General features: G+C 39.0%; 1 protein-coding gene across 8 annotated transcripts; it reads left to right on the forward strand.

Annotated features, from left to right (window-relative positions):
* On the forward strand, positions 1–8,378 carry LOC109829227. 8 transcript variants are annotated; one of them, XM_020396391.1, is made up of 6 exons: positions 4–2,983; positions 3,079–3,162; positions 5,495–5,538; positions 6,016–6,114; positions 6,218–6,625; positions 8,179–8,378. In XM_020396391.1, the coding sequence occupies exons 3-6, from the start codon at positions 5,515–5,517 to the stop codon at positions 8,188–8,190; spliced, it is 543 nt and encodes a 180-aa protein (XP_020251980.1). In that variant the 5' UTR covers positions 4–2,983; positions 3,079–3,162; positions 5,495–5,514; the 3' UTR covers positions 8,191–8,378. The 8 variants fall into 8 exon arrangements, with proteins under 8 accessions (XP_020251985.1, XP_020251986.1, XP_020251980.1 ...); XM_020396396.1 differs by lacking the exon at positions 6,016–6,114 and having other exon boundaries at positions 1–2,983; positions 5,495–5,979; XM_020396397.1 differs by lacking the exons at positions 5,495–5,538; positions 6,016–6,114 and adding an exon at positions 5,908–5,979 and having other exon boundaries at positions 1–2,983.

A 16,717-nucleotide genomic window follows, 5' to 3' on the forward strand; every position in this document is an offset into this window, starting at 1 on the left:
TTCTTTCTGCTACTAGGATATCTGTTCGATGATCTAACCCTTCACCACTCTCTTATATTTATAGCCTTCAAAAGGGTTGGTGGAGCAGTGTTTTAGACTGGTGGAATAGTAATAGGGTTGGTGAGTTACTGTAGCTAGGTTAGGTGGGGGTTAGGTGGGGGAGGAAGCTGCTGACATCAACACTCCCCCTCAACAGTGACTTCTCTATCCATGAGTCCAAGAATTCTAACTTCCTTTTCAATGCTTGGATTTCCTCTCTCACTGCTTGTTTCCATTCTTTACTCTTGTATGCTTCTTTAAAGGTAGATGGCTCCTTCACATCTATCATAATGGCCACATTAGCATACTTGGGATTCGGCTTCTTGGGTCTGGTTGATCTTCGAAGTTGTTTAATTGGTTCTTCTTTGATATTCTCTATCTGGCTCGAGCACTCCTCTTTTTATATTATCTGATGAACACCAATTTTTCATGGATTCTTATCTCGGAGACATTGGAGAATGTGGTTCTATCTTCTCTAATTGTTGTAGTCCTTCTTCTTGACCTGGCTCCCCCAGCTTCTTCTGCAACTGATCCTCTAGATCACTAGAATCTGGGAGTGCAACTTCTTGTGAAGCCTACCAAGATGAGGCTTCGTCAAACACAGCATTCCTTGATGTGTAGCATCGTCTGGTTGTGGGATCACAACATCTCCATCATTTTCTTTTATTGTCATACCCCACAAATATACATCTTACAGCCTTTTTATAGAACTTGCTATGTAAGTGATCAAGCATAAAGACATAACATACACAACCAAAAACTCTAAAATGACTTACGGTTGGGTTAGTATTCCACAACTTTTGAAATGGTGACATGAACTCTAGTTTTGGTTGTGGTAGCCGATTGATCACTTGTGCCGCTATTTTCATACACTCCACCCAAAAATGTCCTGGTATGTTCTTGGCATGAAGTATGTTTCTGCAAAGTTCAGCGAGGTGACGATTTTTTCTTTTGGCTAAGCCATTCTGCTGTGGAGTAGTTGGGCACATTAGCTATTGCTGAATCTTGTGCTGCTTCAGGTAGTCATAAAACTTCATCGATATGTACTCTCCCCGGTTGTTTGTGCATAGGCAACGAATCTTCTTGCCGAGTTCTCCTTTGACTTCTTCTCGAAATTGCTTGAATTTGGAGAGTTCTTCAGACTTTTCCTTCATAAAATCAACCAGACATACCTCAAGTAATTGTTGATAAAAGTGATCATCTACCACATCCCACCGATTGATTCTTGTTTTACTCGACCAAATACATCTGAGTGTACAAGCTCCAAAGGTTCCTTGGCTCTAAACTGTGACTCCTAATACAGTAATTGATGCGCCTTACTGTACTGACAATCTCCGCATACGGTCCCTCCACGAATATCCAAGTGTGGAAGACCCTTCAACATTGACTTCTCCATCATGATCTTGAGCTTGTGATAGCTCACATGGCCAAGCCGACCATGCCACAAATTAGTCGTATCATTCTTTTAGCTTTGTCTATGTATGCTGATTCTGCCGACATTACATAGATATATTCTACCTTCCATCTCTCCATGACAGGTTCTCTTAGTGTCTTCAATTTTTGATAGACTTTTACACCTTGTGGCCTAAATACTACATAGTTTTCTAAAGCTATTAATTGGAAAATAGATAGAAGATTCTTTTTCATATTCGGTACATGGTATACATCTTGTACTTTTATCCAATTTGGGTAGTAGTGCGGTGTAAATGCAGTCTTTCCGATGTGTGTGATAGGTAATCTTGAATTATTCGCTATCACAACTTCTCGGCCGCCTTTTTATTCCTTCATGTTGACAAGTTTCCCCTTATCTCCCGTTATGTGGTTGGAACAGCCAGAATCAACGATCCAATCTTTATTATAGCTGATTTCTACTCGATTTGAAACCGTTGCAAATGCGGACTCAGATTCTTCTACAATCGAGGTTAGTGACATACCAACAACCTCGTCTTCGTCGACTAGTACATCTTCAATAATGGCCACGGATGCTTGGGCATCCCATTCTTCTTCATCATCTTGACATCTGCGTGATGTTTCAGCATTGCCCTCTGCAGGCCTTCTCTTGTAGCGACAGTCTCTGGCAAAGTGTCCTCTCTTCCCATAGTTATAGAAGCTATTCTCATATCTCCTTGCTATACGATCACGTTGCTCCTCACGCTGTTGTGTTCTATCAGTGTATGGTCGTCCTGGCTACCTCCTTGAACCAACCTTTCCATACTCATCTTTCCTCGCGCCTCTTGGTTTTCCTCTCTCATTGCTTCTAAAGAGTGCTTCATCTTTGCTTTTTATTGAAACATCAGCCATTTGTTTGGCTAGGGTTTCCTATGTAGTCAGCAAACTCTCCAACCACTACCACAAAATAGATATATGGGGACGGTTATTTGGGGACGGTTCAAAACCGTCTCCTTTGCTTCCTAAGGGAACGGTTGTGTGACGGTTACAATCGTCACGAAAGAGTCTAAGGCAACAGTTCAAAATAAAGTGTTGGGCTTGAATTAGACCTAAAAAAAACTTTGGTAGGCTAATGGGACGGTTTTATTAAGGGCTCGCGCGCAAACTTTTTCAAGGAAATATATTTGTTTCTAAGAACCGCTCCTGATCACCACCCGATAAATCTAAAATTTGTTCACCCGATAGTTCTAGGGTTTTCTAAATCTCGTCAACTCCTCTCAGAACCTCGTCCACCGTCCGCCATTCCTCTCCTCTCATCGACTCCTCTCAGAACCGCGTCCGCCGTCCGCCACTCCTCTCCTCTCGTCGACTCCTCTCAGAACCGCGTCCGCCGTCCGCCACTCCTCTCGTCGACTCCCTCGTCCGCCGCTCTCGTTTTTCCTCTCGTCGACTCCTCCGTCCGCCGCCGGCCACCTTGACTTCGTCAGTTCGCCGCGCCTCCCATGTCAGCCACGCCTCTCGTCGCTATCCCCTCTCTATCATCTTGTGATTTGGGGTATATCTCTCTCCTTTTCAGTCATCAAACCTAGGGTTTCAATTTTTTTTCTTTTTCTCTATTTAATGAAAATTTTATTTGATTTTACAAATTAGGGCTTTGTTGTTTTGGTTGATCATTGAAAGTGGTTGAAAATTCTACATCCTTACTGGACAAGGTTAATCCGCAAAATTGAATTGGTATATGTTTTTAATTTTTGTTTAAATTAATTTATTTTCTCTATTTATTCTGTTTATGCTCTTCGCTATAGCCTTCGGTTGATCATTCTGTTTGTTTTTTTTACTTTATTGGTATCTACAGTGGGCTCACTAGCCGAATAATGATGTTGGAGTATTTTTTTTATGAAGTGGTAGGTTTTGTGATGATTAATAATTTTTATGTGATAATTAAGGGTTATATGCTATCTTAGGACTGCACCTAATCCATTTAGATATGATCCCTTACATGTATAACTATATAAAATACGAGAAGATAACCTCATTTTTTTATGAAGTGGTAGTTTAGTAGAGTGCGGCCGGATCCTCTGTTGCATATCTATGTGTTGATATCTATGTGTCTGGCATTGGTACCAAGTTTTGTGTTGCATATCTATGTGTTGATATCAACACACATAGATATCAGTCTGGCACAAATTGCAGAATTTTGCATATAGCCTATTAGCCTTTACTGTAATCAATAAAAGTCAAATTATGTCTGTAAAGGTAACTTCTCACAAATCAAATGCAACTTGATGCATCACTACATTAGTACTTCAACTTTAAATGACATAATAACAAACAAATGCATTAAAAATCATAAAAGATGAAGATAAAGCAGCCAACCTTAGACTTTGTTTCACAACGAACATCAAGTTGCTGAACACGTAGTGACAGATATCACAGAGATAATCACCACCTTAATTCCTTTATAGTCTACGATTCACATTTGATAAAACAACACAATTATGATTTAAGATTACTTGACTGTGGATTTCCAACAGTATCTGAGTGCTAAAAATGCATAAATAGGATTATAAATTGTGTTAATGAGGCCAGGAATCCTCTGTCGTGAGGGTCAATGGCCCATCAATGAGCAACATGTATCAAATTTCTATTAGCAACTAAGACTTCAATATGGAAGCAATCATGGTTAATGGTTTCAGATTATAAAATGATCTAATATGGCATTAGAAAAAGAAAAAAAAAGGGTTATGAAGCTAACAATATTTATCCTAACAGATAAAAAAGTGCAAATGAACTCTACACTTCCATGTTAGAATGACGTTAAGTATAGCAATCCAGTAAACTACTGATGATGAAAACCGATAACGCATCAAAGTGAACATTCAGGACCAGGAAAGTATAAGAATAACTATAAAGTCAAAACATGGAAAGAAAAAAAACATGGTCTAAAAATTCCTGATAAAGATTTTCAATCTAACAGAAACAAAAACTAAAATAGCAGATATCACCTATTATCAATTGCATATCAACCAATGAATTGGAGTTTGTTCCACAAACTAGGGTTATGCATAAATAAACAGCAATAATTCAAATAAACTTTTGAAGCTCAATCAAAACAAGTGAATCCCATTGCATGATTGAAGCATGATTTCAATAATCAAATATTTTTGAAGGTAAAAGTATAGAGGAAAATTTTCATGACGTCGAAATTACTAAAGGACATAAGAACAAAAGGTTGTGTCTGCGACATAACTATTTAAACACAAAATCTATTCCACAAGAAAAAAAAATCAAAATATAATTGGTTTTTCCTACAGGGAACAAAACCAACACAGGCTAACCAATGTCACAAACTTCCTTAAAACAGATTCAATTTGACCAATGCGACAAATTGCAGTCACTAACAAAAATATCACTAGGAACAAATTACCAGATACAAGAAGAATAGCCTCTAAAGTTGCAATATGCAGGGAGGAAAATCAAATTTTATTGAAAATTTAGAGCTCCCAAGTTTCTTTATTGCTTGAGTATATAAGGGAGGAAAATCAAATTTATTGAAAATTTAGAGCTCCCAAGTTTCTTTATGGCTCGAGTATGTAAGGGGTAGATGACAAACAGTGTACAGATAAGGATAAGATATGAAAGCATAGAAATTTACAAAAATTCCAAGGTCAAAACCAATCAAAAATAAAGAAAATAATGAGACTGTTCTGAAAAGTCTAATTTTTTGTTCAACATTTATTGCACTATCACCATACTGCAACATTTGATATTGTTATATAGAATTTGTCAAGTCTTCCGTTGCATCAAGCAAAGATCCAAGCCATTTTATTAATTTGGGGTTCACTAGTAAACTATGTATTACATACATAAGCACACCTTTCATGTGAAGTCATTTCAGTATGTCAGCATATGAGTAAGTTACGTCGTTAACTGTTTTGAGTTCTGTACTGTTGCACTTTCATGTGGTCAGAGAACTCTGATCTATAGCAAGTATTAGTTGCTGCAACATTTGTTGATTCTTGTGAGTTTTCCTCATTCAAATTAACTCGTGTCATCATTTATGTAGGTGTTTTTCTCATCAAATTAATGGAGGGTTCTCATCAAATGGAGGTTAATTATATGAAGCAACTTCATGCTAAGCTAAATGATAAAACTGCACTCCTTATGCTGAACTACGCCACATAAGATAAAGCATCCGTGTCAACTTATATGATCTGGAGAGAACCTCACATCTTGATATATGGAATAGCGTAGTTAGCAATATTCTCTTATAGGATAATTCATATTCATTAGGTTTCTTATATCTGACTGTTTGGTTTTGCAACAAAAAGGCACACTTTTCTATCAAAAAAGAAAAAGAAAAAGAAAAAGATCATTTGAGTTACCAGGGAATATGCATTCCCTACAATTCATCAAGAACTTTCATGCATTGTGCACGAATATGCGTTCTGATGTATCTTTTGTCCTTGGAGTTACCAGGGAACAAACAAAAATATGGAAGCGGAAAAAAATTCTGTGTCAGCCTCTTCAAAACAGAAGAGATCATTTGAGGTAAGTTGGGTTGATTTTTAATTGTCTTTATTATAGGAAAATGAGTTGGGAAGACCTCCAAGTGAAGCTGAAATGCTTATTGAGACCCGTAAAAAGAAGATAAATCCACAAGGAGAGAAAACAATCAAATTGATAGTATGTGTCATATTCCCTAAATATTAGTATTCATGTATTGCTTTTTAGGTCCTAATTTTCATATAACATGCATAGCAACTAAATATAAATTTTGCTAATGCAGGGTGCTTTAGAAGAACTCAAATCTCAAGATGAAGCTGATGATGCATGGGATTTAGTCAAGAAAGATGAACATCCTGGACGTGTACGTCTTAGGGGGAGGGGTGTCACTAAAACCATGCTCCAAAATAAAAATAAAAAGATCATGGATTCCTCTGAGCAAGTTCCAGAATCTGTTGTTCGAAGTATATCACAAAAAGTTGAGCAAGAGTTGACAAAAAAGTTTGAAGAGCAGAAGGCAGATTTGGTTCATGGTTTCGCCGAGCTCTTGACTGAAACTCTTGGGCAAACAATTGATCCGACGGCTATTGCAAGACTTATTGCACGCACAAGATCACCTGAGCAAGGTGGTAGTGCTCGAAATCATGATCATCCTCGCTCATCTGCAAGCAGCCATCAGCCACGAAATGAGGTAGTTTTTTCTTTTGTTATATCTTTCTTTTTCTTTTTTGTGTATTATGACAACTTGATTTGGATTGGTAAATTTCTCTTAGTTTTTCATGCGTTTGGTTTTGTAAATTTCAGGTATGATACAAGGAATTCCACTTTGGAATGGTCGATTCTTCTTATTCAGAGCTCCAACTAAAGGTAACTTTATGATGTATTTGCTATACTTTTATACTGAGATATGTTGAGAATATCCTGCAAGTGTTTAATTTTATCTCATGTATGGACGTTAACAGTGGATCCATGTACTTTATTGTGCCTCCTCCTGATCCATCTTTATAAATTTAACAGTAAAATTGAATAATTAGCAGTGTCTTCCATGACTTCTCTGTTTGATGATGAAAATATCAGATGGGTAGAGAGTCCAGGATGAGTTCTAGGTTTGCTTAAACTGGTCCAATTCTCCCTTGTCCCTGGACGTAAAGTAGTTTGCGTTTTAAAATACTGCACGTTAGACATCAATAATTTGTGAAAGCTAATGTCAGTTCAGATTGCTTGCACATTCAAGTCCATGTACTCTAGTCATATATGACTGAACGTGAACAAGAAGTTTAAGGTGAGAGCTGCTATAATTGAATGGAAAATGAGTCCAGTATATTAACTTGTCTTGGTTTGTGAACCATAAAAATATGCGTAGACAGATTAAAAGGATTTCTGATAGCATACACGTACATAATATTAAATTGCCTCTTTAACTTCTTCCCCTTTCCTATATTTTTCCTTCCAGCTCTCTTCATATTTGATTCATGAATAATTCTCTTTAGACATTATGGGGACATGCACTAAATTCCCCTCTGCTCATTTATTAGCAATTAACACTTTTTATACCATATTTCAGTATGATATATTGCAAGTGCAAAGTGGCATCTCTTTTTTTATTACGAACTGGAGGAGATTATGTCCTAATAAATGAGTAGAGTTGGATCTGTGCAACTCAATGTACAGATGAAGATGGTTATGTGCAATTTACCTATTTAAATTTATGAGGTTTTTCCTGTTGCAAGCTGAATATATGGGGGGATAGTCTTTCTCCTGCTATTCATTCTTCTTCCCCAGCTTCTCTGTTTCCCTCTCACTTGCTAATAAAAAATGAGTTATTTCCATAAAAATTTGCTCAATTCATTTGTATCTCATATGTTAGTGTCAGAGTCGTATCACAGACATCGATAAACGTCTTAACATTCTTTTGAAACATGATATAATTGTGTTAAAACATTCAAGCTCTGAGTTCTGTGGTAAGATGCACATTTTGAAGGAAGGCGTTCAACAGGAACGAGCTTTTGGTCCTGCTAGAATGCAATATAGTTACAGACAAACGTTGAATTGTAGACTCTACAGCAAGTTTTAATCCTTTATCCTTCTACCATCCGTGTCTCTTCTATTCTACTTGTGCTTACTCATAATTTCATTATATTCCTAAATATGATCGTCATGCAATAAGTTATGAATCTAAAGAGACACATACAGTCCATTTCATTCTACTTGTGCTTACTCATCTTTTTATCTTGATGTATGCAGGAAAACATCTGAAGATCCATGTTTGTCGCTCTTTTGGGGATTTATTTGTTGTGCAGATTTAGAACCTAATCGTCTCAATAGAGACATTTTGATTAAGTAGTAGCTCTTTGTTTTAATCATGGAGGATTTGTGATATGTGCTTAATTTGGTTAGTTTGTGTGTAAAACTTGTGAAGAATTATCTCAATCCTATTGCTATAATATTGTTGTTCGTTGTATAATGAATTGTTCATTATATTAAGGCTAAAGTTTGGTTACTTTGTGTGTAAAACTTGAACTATTGTTTCTTGTATGTGATTTCTTGTATGTGATGGACTGATGTGTGATATCTGGATGATTTGTTTTGATCAGTAAAAAATATAAACCGTCCCCTTTGGTATAAAAATCATCCTCATAGATCACAAACAAAACCGTTCCCATAGACAATATAACTGTCCTCTTAGGTCAAGCTCGAAACTGCCCCCCTTGGTATAAAAACCGTCCCCATAGAAACCGTTCCCCTTGCTATCAAATTGTTCCCTTTGCTTAGAACCTAAAAACCGTTCCCCTTGCTATCAAACCGTACCCGTTGCTTAGAACCTAAAAACTGTTCCCCTTGATATACAACCATTCCACTTGCTCTAAACTAAAAACCGACCCCTTAGCACAACCGTTCCCTTATGGTACTGTTTGGGACGGTTTACAAATCGTTGCACTAGGAGCATAAACTGTCCCATTAGACCTACGGGCACGGCTGCAAACGAGACGGATGTAGAACCGTCCCAATAGGCCTAGTGTGACGGTTTCCATGCTTAGGGTGACGGTTCACAACCGTCCCCATAGGCCTAAAATGTGGTAGTGAACTCTAATAATGTTGGTTGAGTCGGCCACCCGTTTGTAGCAGCAACGAGTCCGTGATATTCTGGTCTCAAACTGTAGATGATTATTCTCCTTATCCTTACATCAGATACATTAGAATCTGAGTCTAGTTGAGCAATATCTTAACAGAGTGATTTTACTTGCTTGAAGTACTAACTGTTTGTCAGATCCTTCTATTGTAAGGTCATCAATTGATTCTCCAGGAGTTGAAGTCGAGCATCGTTCTTTTTCGAGAAGAGTATCGCAAGCGTGTCTCATGCCTCATTCGGCGTTCTAGCATCTCGCATATAGTCTATGAGATCTTCTTCTACTGTTGTCTTCAGCACATACATAGCCTTGTTGGCTTTGATGTTGCACTTTCTTAGTGCTTCACCAGCTTCCCGAAGTGTTATAATTTCAGCACCCCCGATGACTTCCCAGAGGTCTTGTCCTTGTAAATAGGACTTCATACATGTCTCCCAGTAGTAATAGGTATTATCGTTGAGTTTCTTGAGTGTAGTAGTCGTATTTGCCAAATTCGCCATCGCGACGTTGTATTGCTTCAATATCACCACGCAAGTCTGGTCCCTGACCAACCAACTTTACAGTCCCGGACTGAACATGAACTTCAGCCTTCAAGAATATCGATAGGATCACCATAGGAGAGAGCAGGTCCCTGACCGCCTTGCTTCTATCACGAGCTACAACTTCTACTATTTCACATGAATAATAGTTGTACTTATAAACAGTAACCGTACTCGTGAATAGTAATTAGTGTCTTCAAAGGGTAAATGATAATCTAACTTATTTTCTGATATAGATGATCCATCTTTGGTGGCAGCCACATAGCATATAATAAGCAGATACACGTACCCTAATTCAGGCTCTGATACCACTTGTTGAGTTGAGAGGAGTGGTGGACACTATGAAATATATTGTTATTATTTCTTTAGTGGTACAAACTCAATACTCTCTAATTCAAGCACTCTCTCTCTTTCTCTTTCTCTTTCTCTTTCTCTTTCTCTTTCTCTCTTTCTTTATGCTACTAAGATCTATGTTCGATGATCTAACCCTTCACCACTCTCCTCTATTTATAGCATTCAAAAGGGTTGGTGGAACAGTGTTTTGGGTTGGTTGATCAGTAATAGGGTTGGTAAGTTACTGTAGCTAGGTTAGGCGGGGGGTTAGGTGAGGGAGGAAGCTGTTGACATCAACAAAATATCTCAAACATAAACCAAGCAGCAAGGGCCTTGTTACCAACCTGTACACATTTTGCTTGTTCTCTCCAGATAATAAATAAATGAGTAAATAAAAGAAAAAACAAAAGAAATTATATTTTAAGCGTCACTGGATCTTAAGAACTCAATGGACACTAAAGGCATCTTAGGACATTTGATCTTTCTATTTTACCCAATCACAGTCATAATTTAATATTATCTTGAGTCGGAAGAAGGGCGCGACTGCAGTCACCGCCCATATCTGTGTAAGTTGCAAACTGTTAGATAATTTTTTAAAACAAGTGGGTCCTACACTAATTTGTTTTCTAAGGGGGTTAGTCACCTAGAACTTAAAATTAAAACTGGGATAATATGTGGGATAAAATTTTAAGGTGTTAGTCACATAGAACTAAAACTAGAACAAAATTTTACAGTGTTAGTCAAGTAGAACTCTAACAAAACTAGAGTTGGGATAATGGTACAAAATTATCTCATATTTTTTATTTTTCTATACAAAAATAAGAGTTCTAGTCTTTTAAATTATTCCAAGTTTTAGCTTGGAACTAGGTGGTAAAAACCAGAATTCATATTTATTTTATTATTTTTTATATTTTATATTTTTTTTCTTTACTTTTTTCCTATTATGGTTATCACTATCATTATAATAATAATTGTCAATATCTTATAGTCTAGACAAAAGTTATTTAATAGTAAAAAAACATTCTTGTAAGTAATTATCAATCAATAATAGTAAGTTTAAAATACATAAATAATATTTATATATTTAAAATCCATAAATATATATTTCATGATTATAAAAATTTATCCCACGTTATTTTATCAAAATATCCTGCTTCACAAAATTGTTCCTATTTATCCCACTAAAATATCCCACCAACAAAAAATTATTTCACTTTAACAATTATCTCATTTTGCATGAAAATGTCCTAATTGACTAACACCCCCTAAGAAAAAAGTGATGATTAGCCTAACTTTGACGTTTGAAAGAGCTGAAAGAAAAACGTGGCAAAAACTTTGCTGAAAATCAATAAAGTTTTGCAAAGTTTCAACATTTGCCTAATTTCTTTTGAAAAACAAGTAATGTGGGCCCCACATGAATAGTAACTAATAATATTTTGTTAGTGCATAGTATTTACCCAAACATTATAAATAGACTCTAAATCCTTAAGGAAAATTCATTCAAAAAACAACAATCAATATATACAGATATATATGTTGTAGAATAGCTAGTGCTCGTAGGAACAATGCCTAGACCGAGAATGTCTTATAGATCGATGAGATCTTTGCCTGATAGATTGAGGAGATCTTTGCCTGATAGATCGTGGAGATCTTTGTCTTATAGATCGAGGAGATCTTTGCCTGATAGATCGAGGAGATCTTTGCCTTATAGATCGAGGAGATCTTGACAGTACTGGGTTGGTGCACACCAGAGTACTGGACTGTTGTTCCTAGAAACAATTTGGCCTTGGGATCCTTGCACCGGAGTAGGCTAAATAATGCTTTAAGCACAGCGTTTTACAAACGCACAACAGCTAAGTTGGAAAATTTTAAATTACCGCACTTCAATTTTTTGATCAGTTTTTGCTATTATATATCTGTATTTTTAAAATTTAACCACAGGCGCCACCACAAACAAAACAAACAACACGGTGAATAAAGTTGGTTTACTCTTCACAATTTACCAAGAAACGAAAAACACAGAGTAAAGGAGTTAAGTAACAACTCCAGAGGGGCTAAAATGAGTTCCTCAAAGTAAAGGGTTAACACTGCTCCTATTTAGACAAGCCTGACTTCTCAATTTGTAAATAAAAAAAAGAAGGGGGAAAGAAATTCCTGGAATTACGTACAATTGCCACTGATGAAACTGAAGATAATTCAAATTCTCTACACAATGGATGTGCACAAAACTTGGGGGAAAGAGGTTTAGAAATGCATATTTATCAATCGTGTTTACAAACGAATAACTAGATATTCCGATTGACTACCTTGTAGAAGGGCAAAGTGGGAAAGAAAAATAAGGAACTGCTGCTGTTTATGTTTGGCCTTCGTGAGGTGCGACATGCAATTGGAACTAACTAGAAATCGAGTACGAGGTGAGGTGCCGCTTTTAAAACCTTACAGAAATTTCTATCAATCACGTAAACCTTAGAGGGGATGTTCTGTAATTTACCCAATATTCTATAATTTAGAGTCAGTAGAGATGAAAATTACAGGCACTTGATACGAACGCGCAGCATCAACATGGAAAAGTAGCCACAATCATCCCTTACCTCCTGACATATATCAGAGGTTTTCTACCATAACTAAGGAAATACAAGAGTGTTGGGGCGCGAGACACCCACACCGCCGCGGAAGCTAATTAATTTCGAGAGAAAACAATCCTAGCTTGAGTTTAAGCCAACTCAAACTAACCAATACAAGCAATGACGAATACACAAATAAAAACAATAAGTAAAGGAGACGAGACAACAGATATATATGGTTCGGCAAACTTGCCTACGTCCACGGGAGCCGCACAATTAATTTCTTATTTAACCACAAGAAATTACAAAGCTTGTTACAAGAGAAGATCTCAAACTTGAGATCTCTCACAACAACTCAACTCACTCTACTGTAGCAAACTACAGGAGCCCTGTGCAATTTTTTCTTTACCAAAAAAATTCACTTCTCGAAATCCTGAGAAGTTCTCAGCCGTCACAGAGAAAATTTTCTCTCTATTGAAATCGCTGAAGATGGGCTCAACTCATCTCGTGAGCAGGGTTTCCCTTTTATAGGGAAACCCTAGGTCTCCAGCTGGATCCCAGCTGTTCCCAACCGACAGGTGAAATTAAGCATATCAGGCGAGGTTGACAAATCACTCGAGCAGGCGAGATCTGAGCACGCAAGCTCTCAAATCCCTCTCACGCTACAGGCGAAGTCGCCATCAGGCGATTTCTCCACCCGCAGGTAAGATACCCACTCAAGCCTACAGGCGAGCTCTCCACTCTAACCCCGTAGGCGATCTCTCCACCTCGCCTTCAGACGATCTCCCCACACAAGCGAACTCTGTGACCAAGCTCCCTTGCCTCTCCTCGTCCGCGAAGCCCTCCGCAGGCGAGTTTCGACTCCACGCAACAGGCGAGATCCGCTCGCCTCTCTACGTCCGCGAAGCCCTCCTCGACTCTGCTACGTCGTTGTTCGCCTCCGTCTCCGACGAGATCACTGTCACCGTCCGACGAGGTCAGTTCTCTTCAATTTTCCACCTCGTCCATTATTTGATAAACCTTAAATTTTGGACGAACACCAGAAGAACACCGAGAATACCAAACAGGCCAAAACCAGGCCAAACCAGCTGCGCCACTATACCGCGACTGCCTACGTATCCTCCACCGGGATCAAGCTAACTGTAGTTCTACCATTGCCCTCTTGGGCAGATCAACATGGGCTGATATGAAGCAAGTCCAAGCAATGTTAAAACTTGTTACTTGTCACCACCTTGGTTAACATGTTTGCTGGATTCTCATTCGTGTGCACCTTCATGAGAGAAATATCACCTTCCTCTATGACATCCCGCACAAAATAATACCTGACGTCGATATGCTTGGTACGAGCATAATGAACTTGATTCTTAGCCAAGTGAATCGCACTCTGACTATCGCACCACAAATTTACATTATCCTTCTCAATCCCCAATTTGTCTAACAGACCCCACAGCCATAATGCTTCTTTCACTCTCCCTCTACCATGGTCATGTACTCAGCCTCTGTAGTAGAAAGTACCACTGTAGCTTATAACATCGATCGTCAACTAACTGGAGCACCATGTATACTGAATACATAACCAGCAGTAGATCGCCGTCTATCTAGATCGCCCACATAATCTGAGTCCACAAATCCATCAATCTGACATGTATCTCCACCAAAACACAGACCCGTATCCGCGGTACCTTTTAAGTACCTCAGGACCCATTTCACCGCTTCCCAGTGCGCCTTTCCTGGATTCGCCATGAACCTGCTGACCACACTAACCGCCTGTGAAATATCTGGACGTGTACACATCATGGCGTACATCAAACTGCCAACTGCACTAGCATAAGGAACACGCTCCATGTGTGCCTTATCTTCCGTTGTAGTGGGAGATTGTTTACCTGAGAGCCTGAAGTGTGGAGCCAATGGAGTAACCACCGACTTAGCATTTTGCATTCCGAACCTCGCGATCACCCGCTCTATGTATCCCTTATGACTCAAGAACAATCGCCGATTCGCCCGCTCTCTCCTAATCTCTATACCCAGTATTTTCTTAGCAGCGCTCTTGTCATTCATCTCGAACTCTTTACCAAGTTGAGATTTTAGCCTATCTATCTTCACCTTGCTCTTATAAGCAAATAAGCATGTCATCTACATACAAAAGGAGATGGATATAATCACCTTCACAAAGCTTCCGAATATAGACACAATAGTCATACTCGCTTCTGGAGAACCCATGCTTTAGCATGAAGGAGTCAAATCGCTTGTACCACTGTCGAGAAGATTGCTTCAATCCATATAGTGATTTCCTCAAGCGACACACATGATTCTCCTTGTCCTCAACCTTGTAGCCCTCAGGTTGATGCATATAGATCTCTTCATCCAAGTCTCCATGCAAGAAGGATGTTTTGACATCGAGTTGTTCCAGCTCAAGATTACTATGAGTAACAATACTCAATAGTACCCGAATAGAAGTGTGTTTCACCACCGGAGAAAATATCTCATTATAATCCACACCTTCTCTATGTGCAAACCCCTTAGCCACTAGCCTCGTCTTGTACCTCGTACCACCGAGCTCTGAAGGATCTTTCTTTCTTTTATACAATCACTTACAACCTATAGCTTTCTTTCCTACGGGCAATGGGACCACCTCCCATGTTTAGTTCTTCCGGAGAGATTCCATCTCCTCCTCCATCACAGCCAACCAACTCTTGCTATCTCTATCCCGAATAGATTCCTTAAAGGAGACCGGCTCATCTTTCTCCACCGAGAGTACGTACTCAAGCAAATTAACATGCCCATAGTGTTTCAGGGGTTGATCAGCCCCCACCTTCTGTACCTGCTTGTATGCTCACCTTGGCCTAGTGGAAGCTAAGTTATCCTCGAGCTGCTGTTGTTGTAATGCATGTNGCTGAACCTCCTCCTGCTCAAGCTCATCATCTACCTGATTTCCCACTTGAACACGACTCGAACCTGGTTGGTCTTTAGATTCTATCTCACTAACCTGGGACTTAGAATTCCCAACAGTTTCAACACCATCATCCTTGGGCACCCTAACAATCATGGACTTCTCATCAAAGGTAACGTCCCTGCTAATCACAAACTTTGAATCTTTTGTACACCAAAGACGATAGCCTTTTACACCCTTTGCATACCCTAAGAATATTGCCTTCTTGACCCTCACGTTAAGCTTTCCCTCGTTAACGTGATAGTAGGCGGTACATCCGAAAATCCGGAGCCTATAGTAATCTGCATGCTCCCCTGACCACACCTGATAGGGTGTATCACCATCCAATGTTGAATGTAGAGATCGATTCACTATATAGCAAGCTGTAGCAATCGACTCTGCCCACCATTCTTTGCCCAAATCAGCATAAGATCGCATACTCACTGTTTTCTCCCGTAGTATTTGATTCAGCCTCTCCGCGACCCTATTTTGCTCTGGTGTAGACCTGACTGTCCAGTGTCGAGCAATACCCTCCTGGTCACAGAACTCCTTGAAAACACCGTCTGTATACTCTGTACCGTTGTCAGATCTTAATGTCTTCAATTTATTATTCGTCCTGTTCTCAACCATTGCCTTTCACTTCTTGAATGTCTCAAATACCTCATTCTTATGCTTCAGAAAATAAATCCAAGCATATCTCGAATGATAAACTATGAATGAGACAAAATATCTGGGACCACCCTTAGAAGTTATCGAAGCCGAACCCCAAACATCCGTGTGCACATAATCTAGTATCTCATTTCTCTTGTGTTTGCTTGTCAGAAACCGGACCCTATGTGCCTTTCCATACACACAGTCCTCGCAAAAATCCATGCAAGGCTTCTTCAGATTCTTTAACAAATCATCCTTACCGAGCAGATCTAGATCCTTCTCTGACATGTGCCTAAGCCGCCTATACCATAACCATGTGTGCTTACATGGGTCTCCACCACTTCCATCAGTTCCAACAGCTACATCTCCCGTCACCGTCATACCCAAGAGAGTATATAGATTGCCGTGATGAATGTTCTTCATCGCTACTAAGGAACCCCGAACAACCCTCTTCACTCAGTTCTCTGTTATAATCTTGCAACCCCCAGAGTCCAAAGCACCAACTGAGATAAGATTCTTCCGCAAGTAAGGAATGTGCCTTACATCCGTCAAGGTTCGAACCACTCCATCATACATCTTGATCTTGATATCGTCAAGCCCCACCGTTTTACAAGCATGGTTGTTCCCCATCAATACGATTCC

The sequence above is a fragment of the Asparagus officinalis genome, chromosome 1 (genome assembly GCF_001876935.1).
Source record: "Asparagus officinalis chromosome 1, Aspof.V1, whole genome shotgun sequence".
Lineage (NCBI taxonomy): Eukaryota > Viridiplantae > Streptophyta > Magnoliopsida > Asparagales > Asparagaceae > Asparagus > Asparagus officinalis.